Source organism: Mus musculus, chromosome 6 (assembly GCF_000001635.26).
Source record: "Mus musculus strain C57BL/6J chromosome 6, GRCm38.p6 C57BL/6J".
In the NCBI taxonomy this organism is placed as follows: Eukaryota; Metazoa; Chordata; class Mammalia; order Rodentia; family Muridae; genus Mus; species Mus musculus.
In genome coordinates this window covers 40673340-40689122 of record NC_000072.6, presented here as the reverse complement: position 1 = coordinate 40689122, position 15783 = coordinate 40673340, and the positions used below count along the sequence as shown (strand labels likewise).

At 40.3% G+C, this 15783-nt stretch overlaps 1 protein-coding gene across 9 annotated transcripts in view; it reads right to left on the bottom strand.

The window, feature by feature from the left end:
• Mgam (maltase-glucoamylase) overlaps nt 1-15783 on the bottom strand; it is a 140293-nt gene that overhangs the window by 80001 nt on the left and 44509 nt on the right. For 8 of the 9 annotated variants that reach the window (NM_001368875.1, XM_006506044.2, XM_006506042.1 and 5 more), the window contains 13 exons: nt 13721-13809; nt 12050-12099; nt 11480-11647; nt 8860-9012; nt 8330-8530; nt 6195-6349; nt 5016-5184; nt 4588-4684; nt 3734-3846; nt 2513-2638; nt 983-1111; nt 629-739; nt 284-346 (listed from right to left, as the gene is read on the bottom strand). In NM_001368875.1, coding sequence (NP_001355804.1) covers nt 284-346; nt 629-739; nt 983-1111; nt 2513-2638; nt 3734-3846; nt 4588-4684; nt 5016-5184; nt 6195-6349; nt 8330-8530; nt 8860-9012; nt 11480-11647; nt 12050-12099; nt 13721-13809 — 1624 coding nt within the window. The remainder of the gene's footprint in view (nt 1-283; nt 347-628; nt 740-982; nt 1112-2512; nt 2639-3733; nt 3847-4587; nt 4685-5015; nt 5185-6194; nt 6350-8329; nt 8531-8859; nt 9013-11479; nt 11648-12049; nt 12100-13720; nt 13810-15783) is intronic. The other variant, NM_001171003.1, reaches the window with a different exon arrangement.

Sequence of the window (15783 nt, the reverse complement as noted above, 5' to 3'; positions counted from 1 at the left end):
CCTGAGCTTTGGACAGTTAAAACCTAAATTTAAAACTTCTTCACTTGGGTATAGACTCCTTCTTCTCCTCCTCACAGTCCCACCCTTACAAATTCCTACCCTCAGTACCACCTTGCCTTCTCCAAGGAGCATCCCCCAAACTACCTCACCCATTTACCGTTGTTCCTAAGTTATTCCTCCTTAAATGTCTCTGTCCTAAGTGTATACACATCTAGTATCCTAGCTATGGCTGTACTCTCCTGGCAACCCTGACAACATCCAGCATCCACAAGGGGCCTTTTACCTCCACTTGAATGTCCCAGTCTAGAGAGGAGTCCACAGTGATATTAGGGTAATCAGGCCAGACCTATGAAGAGAAAAAAAAATTAACAGCAATGTCCTGGACATAATAAATAATGTCTTAGGGAACTATAAGTCTTGTGTCACAGTAGTCAAATAGGATTACTCTAAAGAAGAATGGGTTCCACAAAGACCTTGAGAGTATCTACTGATATGCACTGAAAAAAAAAAATGAAAACCATAAGATCAGAAACCAAACATAAGGAACAACAAAACCAACATTCCAGAAAAGCACTAATAATGGCTCTGGCCCAGGGTGAGTCTTGCTGGATCATCACACAGCCCATACCTTTCCCCAGACAATGCCTCCATTATTGGGATATCTGATGAAGACGTCATTCTCCACACCCTGGGTGAAGGCCGGGTAGGGCTGTGTCTCGTTGCCAGAAATGGCTGGATCCTGCAGTCAGAGCACAGGGCAGGTGGGAAAATTAAGACAGAAAATTAAAAGGGGGCACATTAGAAAAAAGGAAGTCCCCAGTTCAACTTGCACTGTAGAGTTTCTCTGCTCTCCCAAAATACACTTAGATTAATAATTCTATTTCTCTCTCCTAGAACAGGAAAGGGCAGATAGCCTAAGGTGACCGCTGCACAAGTCCATCCATTGTCCCACTCACTGCCACACATTCACACAAGGACTAACCAGAATGAGGATGACCCGCATCCCATTGGCCTTCATGCGATTGATCAGGGCTGGAAACCCAGAGAACTTGGGGCTGAGCTTGAAGTCCAGCTGCCTCTCCATGTAGTCAATGTCTGAGTACTGCACATCCTGGGATGACACAGAGAACAGGGGCTGATGGTGGAGACAGTCCAGACACCAGAGCTTTGATTCTGAACATTTCAAACCAGACTTATACTATATTATAGATATGGATCTTAGGATAGTCAATGGTTGTTTTTGTCTAATATCTACTCAAGAATGAAAAAACTATGAGTCAACAATACCAACAAATAGTTGATGATGCCTGTGTATGTCTGGAAGGGTGACAGAAAAAATAAATATAAACACTGTCAAAGAAAGTACGATGAAAACAGAACATGTAAGAGGTGAGTGTGGTGCTGTTCCCGTGGAAGCTACCATTGAAATCAATAGTTCTTTTTCAGAGAAAATAAGGTTAGTTGTCTAGTCCTGATACAATATGAACTGTAAAGGTACTACACAGTAAGGCAAAACACAACATGTAGTTAGCATATAATAGCCAGTGTTCAGAGCCATTAGAGTTCTTGTAATATGGCCTATTAGAGGCACTACTTCTCATCTGTTGAACAACACTGAAAAATAAAAACAAAAGCACAACTCAATAAGTTGTAATAGTGATCTACAGAATCCCCTCAAAGTATTGGATACGAAGTTCTCAGATGAAAAAGGTAGGTTCACAACCAGTGCCCCTCGGAGCTCCAAGGGACTAAACCACCAACCAAAGAGTACACATGGAGGGACCCATGGCCCTCTGTATATGTAGCAGAGGATGGCCTTGTGGGACACCAATGAGAGGAGAGGCCCTTGGTCTTGTGAAGGCTCAATGACCCAGGGTAGGGGAATACCAGGACAGAGGGGCAGGAGTGAGTGGATTAGTGAGCAGGGGGAGGGGGTATGATAGGGTGGGTTTTTTGGGGGGAGGAATGAGAAAAGGGGATAAAACAATGTAAATAAAGAAAATATCTAATAAAAAGAAAAGAATAAGGTAGGTTCAGTGTTTTCCACTATAAACTCATTATAAGTCAACTGCATTGAGCAAGCAATGGTCCAGAAGAAACAAATCAAATGATGTGCTAAGGTGCTTTATCAGTTTTAAAACTGAAGACAATCTGTATCCACAAAAGGCTGACTGGGTTTGAGTCAACATTTTTAGACATAAATACCATTAGAAAAATCTCTTAATCTTATGAAGAATATTATGACTGAATGTCTTGAAGTCTTGAAGTCATGCTTTTTAAAAAAAAAATGAGTAGATACATGGTACAGCAGAAACTGCCTTGGTCCAGCCTTAGTTCTTTCTTGTCACACTGAACCATGAGTGCACTAAGAAGGTATTTTGTTGGAGACAGACACACTGTGACATGTGGTAAAGCAGTGTGTCATTGCAGAACTCATCTAACACATTATAATATAGAGATATTTGAGTTGACTATGAGGTCACAGAGACCATATCCTATGACATGTACGTACATAGGGAATCTGCTTAGCCACCATTTCATCATACAGGTTGGCAATTTCAGTATCATTCTCATATCCATAGCGACACAGCTGGAATCCCAGAGACCAATAAGGTACCATCACAGGCCGACCAATCAACTAGAAAACAGAAGAAGCACAATGGAGGTTGCATATAAAGTAGTAAAGGGCTACGCAATCTACCAACTTAAATTCTGAAAGAGGAAGGTCCCATTTCCTTAAGGAAATCTACTTATAGCCTGGAGTTTTCCTTTAGGTTTCCTTCTGATTCCTACATGGCTAATTTATAAATAAAACAACCACACACATGCTGCCAGGGTCAGAGTATAATTTCCGGACCCTCCTAGATTGTGACATTGGACAAAATGAAGTTACCTATGTGTTTGCTTCTTAATTGTCAAACGGGGGATGTTGGTAGTATCTATCCCATAGTATCTTTATAAACAACGAATTACATGTGGCATGATCCTACAGACATGTATGTGGCAATAGTTTTGCACATGTATTTGTTACTGTACAGTCAATGTCACACCACTCCCTGCCATCATGTGTCAGTATCTTTATCATCACTGCTATCATGGCCATTAAAAATACCTTAAACATCACCACTGTAACCCAGCCATGGATACCAGGATACACTGACCACCATCACAACCATTATCACCATCAATTCTGCCATCATTTCGACATTTCCACCATTACTAACACAACAAAAGCAACCACCATCTCAGCAGCATCACCCCTACACCACTACACACTGTCATTTCCAACATCACTTTTAATTCAGTCCAGTCATTGCCCACTTCATCTCCAACAACTGCACCATCACAAGCATCACTATCACTACTTCAATCAGTGAGACTACTAGTTCTAGCAATACTACTATCACTTCTATCCAGATTACCATCCCCTCTTACCATAAATATTATCACCACCCCAACCATCTCCAGCATTATCACTAGCCTTACTAGAATGTCTACGTGAAAACATGTCTGTTCTTCTATAATACGTTAAGGGGGTATAAATTAAATGGCTATAGGGGTGAAGATTTTTGCTCTTTATTTGTACAATACTCCTGTCTTAGAGACAGCTAACAATTATGGTTATTATGTGGCTGTTAACACTAATGGATGCATGCTTTGGAACACAAAATGTGCTGAATAATGGGATCTGGGGTAAGGAATATGCTGCAGAATCAAATTAATTCCTTCCTACCTCTGTATATTGTTGAGTAACAATCTCTGGAGTTGGGCCCAAGAACACATAGAAGTCCAGAATGCCCCCTATGGTTCGGTATGTCAGGGCAGGCATGGGCTGGAAGGTCACATCTGAAAAGACAAAAAAACAAACAAACAAACAAACAAGACAATCTAAATGCACAATCTTCATATTGAGGAAGAATCAGGCCTGAAATCCTCACTAACTTTTTCTTATACTGTAGTGTACTAACAACAGGTACTCTGCAGTTAACCCACACAGAACAAGAAGCTAACAGAAAGTCCCCCAACCATGCAAGCATGCTTCCATTTTGGGATACGCTGTCATGCTACTATGGTGTTTTTCAAATTTATCTTTATAAATACACTCAAATCCATTATGGTTCATAAATATAAAAAAACAGTGCAGTGAGCATCAGTATATATTTCCTGCAAAGTTCCCAGTGATAACATTTTTTACAAATAGAGTATATTGACAAAACTACTGTGGACACAAAGACGGTCAATTCCACTAGAGATTGTGCTCATATTGCTCCAGTTTTGTATCTATTCTTTTCCAGATTCTTGGCTATTTACCATTTTAAAATATATTACACAAATGATCTATACACCCTCATTCTCCTAAAATGAATATTCTGACTCACAGCTTCAAATTAATTCAATTTATATAGCTGGTTTCACCAACTGATCAAAAATATTATGAATTCATTCAATTCTGTTGTTTCTCTGTTTGTGGTTATCAAAAAAATGTATTCCCTGAGAGGCTGTATCACAGACACCTATGTCAACAATGTTACAATATTATAGAAGAGAAACTAGCACACATAACAACAGATGAAGGCGTTTTCCTACCCATGGCATTGCTGTTCATCAGGAGGACTCCATGGGCATTGCCATCTTCCTCCAGCCCCATGTAGTAAGGGTGAACACCATAAGAATTCTTCTTGTACTGAGAGTAAAGAGGAGAAAACAGAATAGTTTAGGAAAACTGATCCCTGAGAAAGAAACAAAAATTGCCTGCTTAGTTGTGTCCAGCCTTCTTAGCAGAGTAAGCTAAAAACTTGAGGGTCAAGGCACATGAAAATGATCCATGTATCTAATAGCAGAAGGTAACTGTCCAGTGAAGCTGGGGATGAAGGAGAAGGAGGAGAAGGAGGAGAAGGAGGAGAAGGAGGAGAAGGAGGAGAAGGAGGAGAAGGAGGAGGAGGAGGAGGAGGAGGAGGAGGAGGAGGAAGAGGAAGAGGGAGGGGGAGAGAAAACATACCACACTCTGCCCTTACCCCCGGGGGCTCATCCCTGGAAAACATGCCCCATGTGTGCCAGTTCATGTCTATCTTGAAGGTTGTGTGCTCAGTTTCCCCAAAGCCATAGATGTATGTGGAGGGCAGGCGGGTGGAGATGCGGATGAACATGTCATTGAAGGTGAAGCCGAGGAGCTGAGAGTCCCAGCTGCAAAAGGGAAAGGAACATTTGCAAAAGAAAATCAGCTTCCTAGTGGTTTCCAGACACTACCTTTGTAAGGACCACAGAGCCTTATATTTTCACCCATCAGAGGAAAATATAGTCTCTACCCAACAAAATATGCAGGAGACACAATCATCCCTGAGTCACCGTTAATTGTTCTCATCCACTGTATCCTTACTTACCTTTACTGTTATGCACAGTAGGAAGTAAAATCACTTTATCACACTCCCACTCCATACTCCCCATGCCACTCCATACACTTGACCACTTTCTACCTGTTTCCAGGCTTTGAATGTGAGCACCTGACACAACCTCACACTCTTGCTTTCCTGCCTGCTTACTTCTCATGAGAACCTCTGGTGGAGACTCAGAGGTTGATCCTGTTCTAAAGCCTATCTTGTGTCCAGGCTCTGTCTCTCATCCTTGTCCTCTTAGTTATCTCAATGAAATCCCTCAGTTGAAATTGATAAATATTCTCCAGCTTGTGGCTTATATAGTGAATACACACTTACTTGGGACTACCTCAGTAATTGCTCTTGGAGTATTAAAGATTCTCTCTATAAACAGAACACACCTCCTCAGATGTGGAGGTTAGAATGAGATATACTCCATAATTCCATGTATTTGAATACTTGGTCCCCAGTGGGGCACTCTTTTCCTCTTTGCAGTTCAAGATGTGAACTCTCAACTTTTCTACTGACGTGTCTACCACATCACCATCATAGAATCATAGATTCTGACATTCAGAAGCCATTAACTCAAAGTCTTTTGCAAGTTCTCTTGGCTAATTTTGTTTGGTTGGGTTTTGCTTTGCTCTGGTTTAATTTGGTTTTGGTTTGTTTTGGTTTGTTTTTTATCACAGCTACAGGAAGTAACTGATACATCATAGATCTCAACATAGGCAGTATGATGTTGGAGCCAGGGTGTCTTATAATGGAACTGGTGGGGAATATTTAGAACAGCAGTAACACAGACTCAGACCAGGAATCACTTACATTACAGTGCCTGTAGTCTTCCGGCGAATTTGAATCCCAAATGGATTCTCCTTGATGAGGACATCATACAGACGGCCTTCAGGGGTGCTCAATGGAGCACTGGGGATGTTCAGAGGGACTGGGACTTCATACCGACTGTGGTTGGGATCATAGATCTAGGCCAGAAGAAATCATTTTATGTAACTACAAATGTGTCCCATTACATTTTATTGTACCATATAATTCAAAATGACATGTGAAGGTTTTGGATTCCTACCTCACAAAATTTTAGAGGATTGAAACACCAGATATCCTAAGTACACTTAACAGACCACTGTACAACATATAAATCAGTCAAAGCATGACATTAATAGTGTAAATATTCACAGTTATCTGTCATTTTAAAACAACACTTTGAAAAACTCAGCATACTCTTAGCATATTTGACAAAGGCTGAATGTTGTAAATTTGTCTTCTCTAACAGTCCAGGACTTAATCAACCTACCAGAAAACAATGTCCAATGGAATAGCTTAATCTGGGTTTAGGTCTCATTATTATGGGCTCTAGAATATTTGTTCATCCATTTCAACATTGTGGTTAGCATCAAAACTTCATTCTGAAATTGGTGTGGGATTTACAGACATGATATAGTTTTATATAGAAATGTAGGAGACCTGAAAGTATGGAATTAAAAAACCTATTTTGATTTCAAAAATTCCTGCTGAAAATGAAATATAAGCTAAGTAATTAAGAACCCATATTCTACTGTTGGTTCAAAAATAATTCATGGAGATAGGAACTAAATTGGCCAAAATTATTATCATGAAACACTACGAATCATGGAAAATAGTACAGAAGAACTAGGCACAGTTGAAGGATGTGAGCTAATATATAAATTCTGAAAAAAGGGGATTTCTGATTACAAAGAAGAAAATTATTTTGGGCATTAAGGTGATTTCATAGAAAAAATACAGGATAAATCATAAAAGCTTTGTCACAGTAAACCAAGCACAAAAAGTGAGAGCAAAAAGTTCTGGTAAGGCACATGCCTTTAATCCCAGTACTTGGGAGGCAGAGGCAGGTGGATTTCTGAGTTCGAGGCCAGCCTGGTCTACAGAGTGAGTTCCAGGACAGCCAGGGCTACACAGAGAAACCCTATCTCGAAAAACAAAAAAACAAAAAACAAAAAGCAAACAAACAAATAAACCAAAAGCAAAGACTCAGAGTGTTAACATGGGCTCAGAAAGATGTAAGCATGGTGGAGACCATGACTGTCTAGCTAAACGGTGAGTTGAGGCTGCACACCCAATGAACTTCACTGATGAGACCAAACACATACAACAAATCACAGTAGAAGACACAGAGCTCAAGTCCAGATGAAGCTCAGATTCTGAAGGCTCCTTTAGGCGAGGACTCTCTGCCTTGATCACTGACTTAGACTCTCTCAGCACCATTTGACACCTCACTATATAGCAGCCTGTGTGGGATTCAATATCACCATAGTAGAAGTCAAATCCCTGTCTAGGAGCAGCTCACAATTTAATAAGGAAACAAACAACAGAGTAGCTAGTCAATCCCTACTCCCTTGGTTTAATTAAACTGTGAAAGGAAAAACAATCACTTTAATGAGTATTTCAAAGATGTCTCCAACTATTTTTATTCAAAATCATACTTCTCCTCTCATATTTTCAATCATTAATCTGCTCAGTTTTCACATTTCAATTAACATCACTACCTTACATAGACACACGTGCAACTTAGCAACATGGTAGTGGTTTCGTGGGCTTCTCCCTCTTTGAGTCCATAGGAATGAGCAAGATGATCTCAAAAAGTTTCAAACACACCTACTGTTCCCCATTGCCCTTCTTATTCCAGAACAAACTCAGCCATAACTCTCCTATCTTCCTACTAGACTCATCTGATTCCTCTTCATGGGTTCTCTCACAACAATTTTTCTTAGGCACAGTTATTTTCTCAATTTGAAACTAGGGTAGATCTCTCTATTGCATTGGACATCTAATTGATCTCATAATTTGAATGATGTGCTAAAGTATTTTGCTATGAAAATGAGATGTTTTTTGTCAGAATTTTGTAACACAAAGTAGCAAAGAATATTTGAACAGGAGAGGCCCTGTCCACACCTGATAGTACATACCTTAAACTGCAGCATTTCGTTCTTGTGATAGGTCACTTGCAGTTTCAGTTTATTCACAGGTGTAGAGGGGAAGGCATTGCTATAAGTAGAAGCCTTCAAGGAGATGTCAGCTGTGGCCCCATGTGAGTCGTACTGAACATTGCTGACTGAGTACAGCTCATGAGCAAAGTAGCAAGGAGGGCCCCTAGTAGTGTTGGATGCCTGGAAAGAAAGTCAGCATCCTATATAAGCAGGGCTATGGAGTTATCACACAGAGCTAGAAGGGACAAATTATCTGGGGAGAAAGCCATAAATATATTCATTCATGTCTATAACATTTACATAAGCATGAATTTAAATCCCTGCTCTGCTGGAGAGAGTATAATAGGAAATACATCCCACTCTTACCCACCCCACTCCTCAACCTTGATAATGATTATATGGAGCCTTTCTGTGGATTTGAATAAACCCATGGGTACAGGGCTGTGATAAGACCTGTAGACTGTATTTCAAGGGTTTTCAGTTTACATGAACATCTTCAGCATGGTTACCTCCCAGATGCAGCCACGGGCACTGCAGTTTGCCTCAGAAGCACCATGCTCATCTGGATAGCAATCTATCCTTTCCTCCTCCCTTGTGAAGAAGTCCCACTCAACCGTGTACGCTTCTCCCAGCCTGAGATGGATATTTGTGATGGTGGCAACCTGCAAGAATGGAAATTCATCCTCAGTACAAAAGCCTTACAAGACCTGAATCTTTTTATGGAAATTAAGTATAAATGTTATTCTTAGTCTATCCTTATGCCCTGCTTTTAATATTTTAAACAACATACCACAGCATATGAGGGCACAAGTGTATATGTGCTTAGGGTATAGTCAGTGACAAAGGAAAATACAACTATTCTATGGAAAGCTTCTATATTGTAGAGAAAAAGACCAAGGAAAACCTCTTATGATCAAACTTTTGTTCAGTCCCTTCAGGGACCACTTGACCTACCATTTATTTTGTCAGAAATATTTTTTCCTCCTCTTTCTAAGTTAAGCCATTATTTCTTGTTCATCGCCTCCCCATATCACGTCCCTCTGTGGTGTGGAGTGCCTAGATTACAGGGCACATATGTAATGTTGCTTGAGCTGTAGTTCCAGTGTTCTCTGGAATCTTACACAAATCATCTCAATTTTTTTATCTCAGATATACCAATTAAGTGTAAGATTGGGGAATGAGAAATATCATATATAAACCTCCATTTCCAACCTCCTAAGTATGGAGTTACAGACTCGTAATTTAAGACTTCTGAGCCTTTTCATGTTGTTCTAATAACTCATCTTGGACACCATTTCCAAGACAAACATTCTCTGGGAAAACAAGGTCCTTTCTGGAATGCGTTACTAGCTATCTTCTTTCTATAAAATGTGCTTTTCTCTGTATTTTTGTTTTAAATAAGAGATTCTTTGAAGTAGTGATGGAAAACTTAATGACTATAGCATAAGCCTAGCCAGAAAAGTAAGTTTGAGTTCATTTGCTGGGGCCAGGGTTTCGTTTTTGATAGAAGGGCCTTATCCTTTAACTTTATCTCTGTTTGTTTTTATTTTTTACGTTTTGGTGCTTATTTTTTCCATTTTTCTTTTCCCTAGAGTAGGGCACTGTGACTGGATCCATTCAGCCTGTTCCAATTCAGAGAGAAAACAGACCTTACTAATCACAAAGTTCAAGTATGGAATCACTGACACCAAATTTTCAACTTTGAAAATTTAATTGCAAAAAAACTTAAAACTTTTCTGCTTCAGACTTCTTGTCACACCAACTTCATAAATTCAATATTTTTTATGTATATGGGTGATCTGCCTGCATTATGTTTGTGCAGTGACCACAGGATGCAGCATTGGTCCTGTGGAACTGGAATTACAGATTTTGGGGAGATGACATTTGGGTGTTAAGAATCAAACCAGAACCTCAGAGAGAGCAGCCAGTGCTCTTAACTGCTGAGCTATCTCTCCATATCCATAAAACTATATCTTTCAAGGTGGTGTTCCATCCATGTCTTCTCCAGAAAGCTGGCTTCAACTACTTTACGAAGCTTTGGACATCAATTAAGACCAAAGCAGATGTTTTACTAATATTAGTTTAGACATCTTCTTAATACTTTCACAAAGTTTCATTTATGTTAATTGTATTTCTGACCATCCTGATTCAGACAATAAACAATTCCTTTGATGATATGTTAAATATCTTATTTTCTGTCATAAACAAATCATGTATTCACATATGTATCTTTCAGCTGTCTTACACTTTGCCACAGACTGAAACAGCCACATAATCCTTTATATGTAACTTAGTAAAATATATATCTCTTTTATGTATTGTCATAATAAAATCTCAAGTGTGATCAATATGCCATTTAATAAATGTCTCAGTTGACAGGTAAACTCAAACTTAAAAGATCCTCAATCAGTATTGATTCAGCACTCTGGTTCCGTGAGGAGCCTCAGGAGAAGCCATCAGAATTGACTCAGGAAAGGTTCCTCACAGGACTGAGGAAGTAAAGGAATGGAAGACAAGTCATACAGAAACAGTGGACCCCATTACATCTGGAGAATTCCACTGTCTAATCACCGTCCATGTTAGTTAGCACCATCAATCCTTTTTCCACAAAATATTTCTTGGAAATGCATATGATAGGGAACATGTGATGTCTTAATAAAGCATACGAAAAGGAAAGGAACATTAAAAATTAAATAAATAAAAGACCTGTGATCGATCTCTCTCTCTCTCTCTCTCTTTCTCTCTCTGTCTCTCTCTCTGTCTCTCTCTCTGTCTCTCTCTCTGTCTCTCTCTCTGTCTCTCTCTCTCTCTCTCTCTCTCTCTCTCTCTCTCTCTCTCTCTCTCCCTTCACCTTAGAGCACAAGCCATCAACTTTCAGAGTCTCTTCGTTGGATCGTGTCCCCACATCCAGTTAGGAAAAAAAAAATGAGTGAGAAAAATAAGGATGGGAAAACCTGGAGCCACGTTGGCTTCAACATCTCTGTTTTTAACCTTCCTTCTCCAATACTCTAACCTCCTCACCTGGCCTCAGAAGTGCTCTGGTCCTTCAGCAGCCCATGTGACCTTAGCAAGAAGTATCATGGCCCCATGGAGGTTTGTGGAAAGCTTCCTCACAAAAGCAATTCTTACCTTCAGGTTTGGATTGTAAGTGACTTGAGGAGACATTTGAAGGAGATTCCCATTCTGTTTCACTCTAACATTGCGGAATTCCCGTGTTCCAAAGATTTTAATTTCCTGGAATTCTAGGTTATTGGGATCCTTGTAGTTTGGACTTGAAATTGTCACATCCAAATGGTTCTGAAACATACCACGCATAGTTATGAATAAATTATGAACACATAGATTCCCTGGGCCTCTATCCTTGACCACACCCTCAAGCTGATCTTAAGAACTCTCAATTTCCCTGCTGTTGCATGTTGGTGGGGATACAAACTTATCTTCACAAGCTAACAGAGATAGTGGGGGGGAGGGGGAACTCTCGGACCATTTAGAGAACTGTCCCTTACAATAGTAGCTGATTTGCTTCCTTATTACTATTGCCTCTTATTGATTACAAAGCTGATATAATTGTTATGAATTAAGTCATAAATAGCAATTATTTACCCGTGGTAATATTGATAATTAAATTATAAATTCAGAACATATATAGTCATTTTCAGGCAAATCCCACACAATATTCACAAAAAATATGCTACTCACTTGAGTGACAGAAAATTCACTGAAAAGGTAAATGTTTTGGGCCACAGTATCTGAAAGAAGAGAGAGATGTCAGACTGTCCTGGTGTCCACAGAAGACAAGTTTCACTTTCTCCCTAAAATTCCTCGTGGGAGCTATCCTACCAGCTTTTGCCTGTACATGGCCTATGTTCTTCTAGCTGGGCTACCTTGTCTGGCCTCAGTGGCAGAGGATGAGCCTATCCCTGCGAAGGTTTGAAGTGCCAGGGTGGGGAGAGAGCCAGGGGCCCCACCCACTCAGATGAGAGTCAGATCCTAGTTCCTTTCCTGGCTGTCGAGCACTTCAACCTGTCTGCGGATCACACTTCTTTCTTCTTCATCCACCAGACACTTTGGCTACTTCTGGATCTTTGCTAGATGAATCCACAGTGACTATGTGGGGACAAAGTATCTGGGACTTCTTGTAGCAGTTGTATTTTCATGTGAAGAGCTGTCTACGCTATGCTCCATAATGGCTACGTACATCTATTTTATGATTTGTGGCATTTGTTCATATCATATTTAAAATCACAACACTATGCCCAAAATTAGAAAAGTGTTCTCCTATATTTCCTCCTAAGAGTTTCCTGTTAAGTCCATTGACCGTTTTTTTCACAATACCTAAACTGGTAAAACAACAAACATATGTTTCAGAAGAAAAGTGAATGAATATTACAGTGCACATACACAATGGAATAGTCTTTTATAGTAAAGCCCCGAACTTTGAGAACAAAAGTGAATCTGGATCATAGAATATTAGATGTAAGTAAGTGAGACAATAAAGAGAAGCAATGGTCTCCGTTTTTTAAAAGAGCTAAATAATTGAACTGATATAGAGGACAGAACAGTACTTTTTTCAGGTGCAGGTCAAAGGATAAACTAGGAAAAGCTGTTCAAAGACTATGAACCATAACAAGAAAAAATTTGGAAAGCCAATATTTCCAATATTGGTAATGGCATCAATGGACATGATGGTAACCAGTGCACGATGCCTATATGTTCAGAGTCTGTGCTGCTGTGTGTTGTCTTTTCTTTAATACGATAACTGAGAAAAGATCCTTTGCTATGCTCCCAAGGCAATGATTTTATTGGACTCTTTCCCCAGTAAGTGAGTCATGAGAATTGCTAGTGCATTAGAGACAAAGAAGAAAGAGAAGGGGAAGGGAGATGGAGAGGGAGAGGGAGAGGGAGAGGAGAAGGAGGGAAGGAAAGAAAGAACATGTTACTGATAAGTGCTCATTATCAGAAATGTGTGTGCTGTGCTTGCTGCCTCCCCAACATGGGTGTGCATTACATATCATCAACAGTTCCCAACTGCACCCCTGAAAGGACTTGGGGGGAAGAAATTTACAGTGAAGGTGAATTACAAGAGCAGTCATGTAAATCTGTTTTGTAAAAATGAAGTGAGAGACTGTTAATCATTACTGACAAAGAGAGAATTCAGAAAGGGAGACACAGAGACAAAGACAGAGAGATGTTCTCTATCTGTGGTTCATCCATCATGGCCTCTGATCAGTACAGCCAGAAGCAAATGTTTTCTCTGGGCTGCTGCTAGGATGCCTGGAGAGATTTCATCCACAGCTGGATGACCAGCAGGAGTAAAGGGACAGAGTCTGGTGCAGGTCTGCAATGGCCACACCCTCTCAAGGCACTCACCCTTCGACTCCCCATCATCCCAGAACAGCTCTCCTCTTGCTTCTTTGTTCTCATCCAGGGCGACAATAAGACCAAGAGGATTCTTCCGGCTATTGGGGAACAGATTCACAGAAGACACAAATCCTTAGAGCTCAAAGGATTGTGACAGACATTTGTACCATGTTTCAACTGGTAAAAGTTACTGCTAGCAGCTGGTGCTGTTTTCCTTCCAATACAAAGACAAGATTGGCAGGTGCTTCTCTGTCTAGTGCTAATAGTTCACATGGGATGGAAGCATCCTAAAGCACAGCCATAAATACATATGAAGGGGGCAGGAATATGAAGCCAGAATCAATAGGTACAATAAAAAAATTTCTGGCTGAAAATATCATTTAGAAGACAGATTATCAGAAGAAGAAGAAACCCTCAGGAGCGCTATTGTTGGGCATTTGGAGTTCATGATCAAGAAGTGTTGGTTCCTATGAAGAAGACACACTTTTCCATCATGAGACAGTTTTTCTGATAAAGCAAATTTATACAATAGGATCATCCATAGAACAGCCACTTTCCTTATTTGATTACTTGCTATTTTGTCTTGTGAGACAAACAGATCACCAGAAGTTTGGAAGTGATAGCACGAACTCTGCTGGAGAGCTGGAGATAACGCCTGGCTCTAGCCTTTGAGAAAGCAGTTGGAAGTGGGGAGAGGATGCAGCTCAGTGGAAAATGCATTTTTCAAATATGCGTAGCCTTTTGCTAAGCATCATGGGTGAGAAGCCAAAATGCATCAAAATGGATGACTGCTGGGAACTAGCGTAGCATGCTCTGCCAGGGCTGGCCTGTGTGCTGAAAGGACTCCAGGAAAACTGCTGCCCAAGGCAACGCTGCTTCTAAACACTCTACCCTTGTAGTTGAGATCTCAAGCCAGGTCCATAGTTTTGTTTTTTTGTTTTTTGTTTTTGTTTTTGTTTTTTTTATTTTAGGAAATCCAGTAGCAACATGCAAAACAGCCTGGTATTGAACAATCAGAGAAAAAGAAAACAGAAATCTTTGTATTTATTTTCACAAAAAGTCAATCATTTGAAGCTTTAGGATAATAAATGTAGGTCAATGGGAAACACTGATTTACAAAATTCTAAGAATTCAAGTATATTGAAATCAAATGAGCTGTACATGTACATATGAGTCAGGGGCCTCGTTCCAGCCAGTGTATGTTCTTTGGTTGGTTGCTCAGACTCTAAGAGGACCCAAGAGTCCAAGTTAGTTGACTCTGATGGTCTTCCTGTGAAGCTCCTATCCACTCCAAGGCCCTCAGCCCTTCTCCTAACTCTTCCCTAAGAGTCTCCAAGCTCTGTCCAGTGTTAGACTGTGGGTCTCTGCATCTGTTTCAGTCTGCTGCTAGGTGGAACCTCTCAGAGGGCAGTTATGCTAGGTTCCTATCTGGAAGCACAACAGCAGATCATTAATCGTGTCAGGGATTGGTGCTTGCCCATGGGATGGGTCTCAAGTTGGGCAGGCTATTGGTTGGCCATTCCCTCAGTCTCTGCTCCATCTTTGTCCCTGCATTTCTTGTAGCAGATGAGCAGCCAGTCTTCATGTGGGTCCCCCAACAACAGGGATTGTCCCTAAAGCTGTTGCCTATCTGTGGAATCTTTTCCCCAAACTGGGCTGCCTTGCCTGGCCTCAGTGGGAGAAGATGAGCCTAGCAAAGACTTGATGTGCCAGGGTGGGAGGATACCTAGGGGGACCGCCCTTTCAGAGGAGAAGGGGAGGAGGCATGAGAGAAGAATTCTGTGACAGGGAGACTAAGAAGGAAAGCAGATCAAGATTTAAAATGAGTAAATAAATAATAAATCAAATAAGAGAATAGTTTCAGAGACATATGACAGAAACATGCAGCTCTTCAGTGGAATGCAGATGGAGTCCACAACTGAAGTCAATGATGAGAAGAGATCTGTGACATTGGTAAGTGGATATATTATTATTATATAAATTTAAATTTATTAAATTTTAAATATATTTTGATCATATTCTTTCCCTCCCCTATGTCTTTCCAGATTTTTCCCCCAACACTGACGCAACTT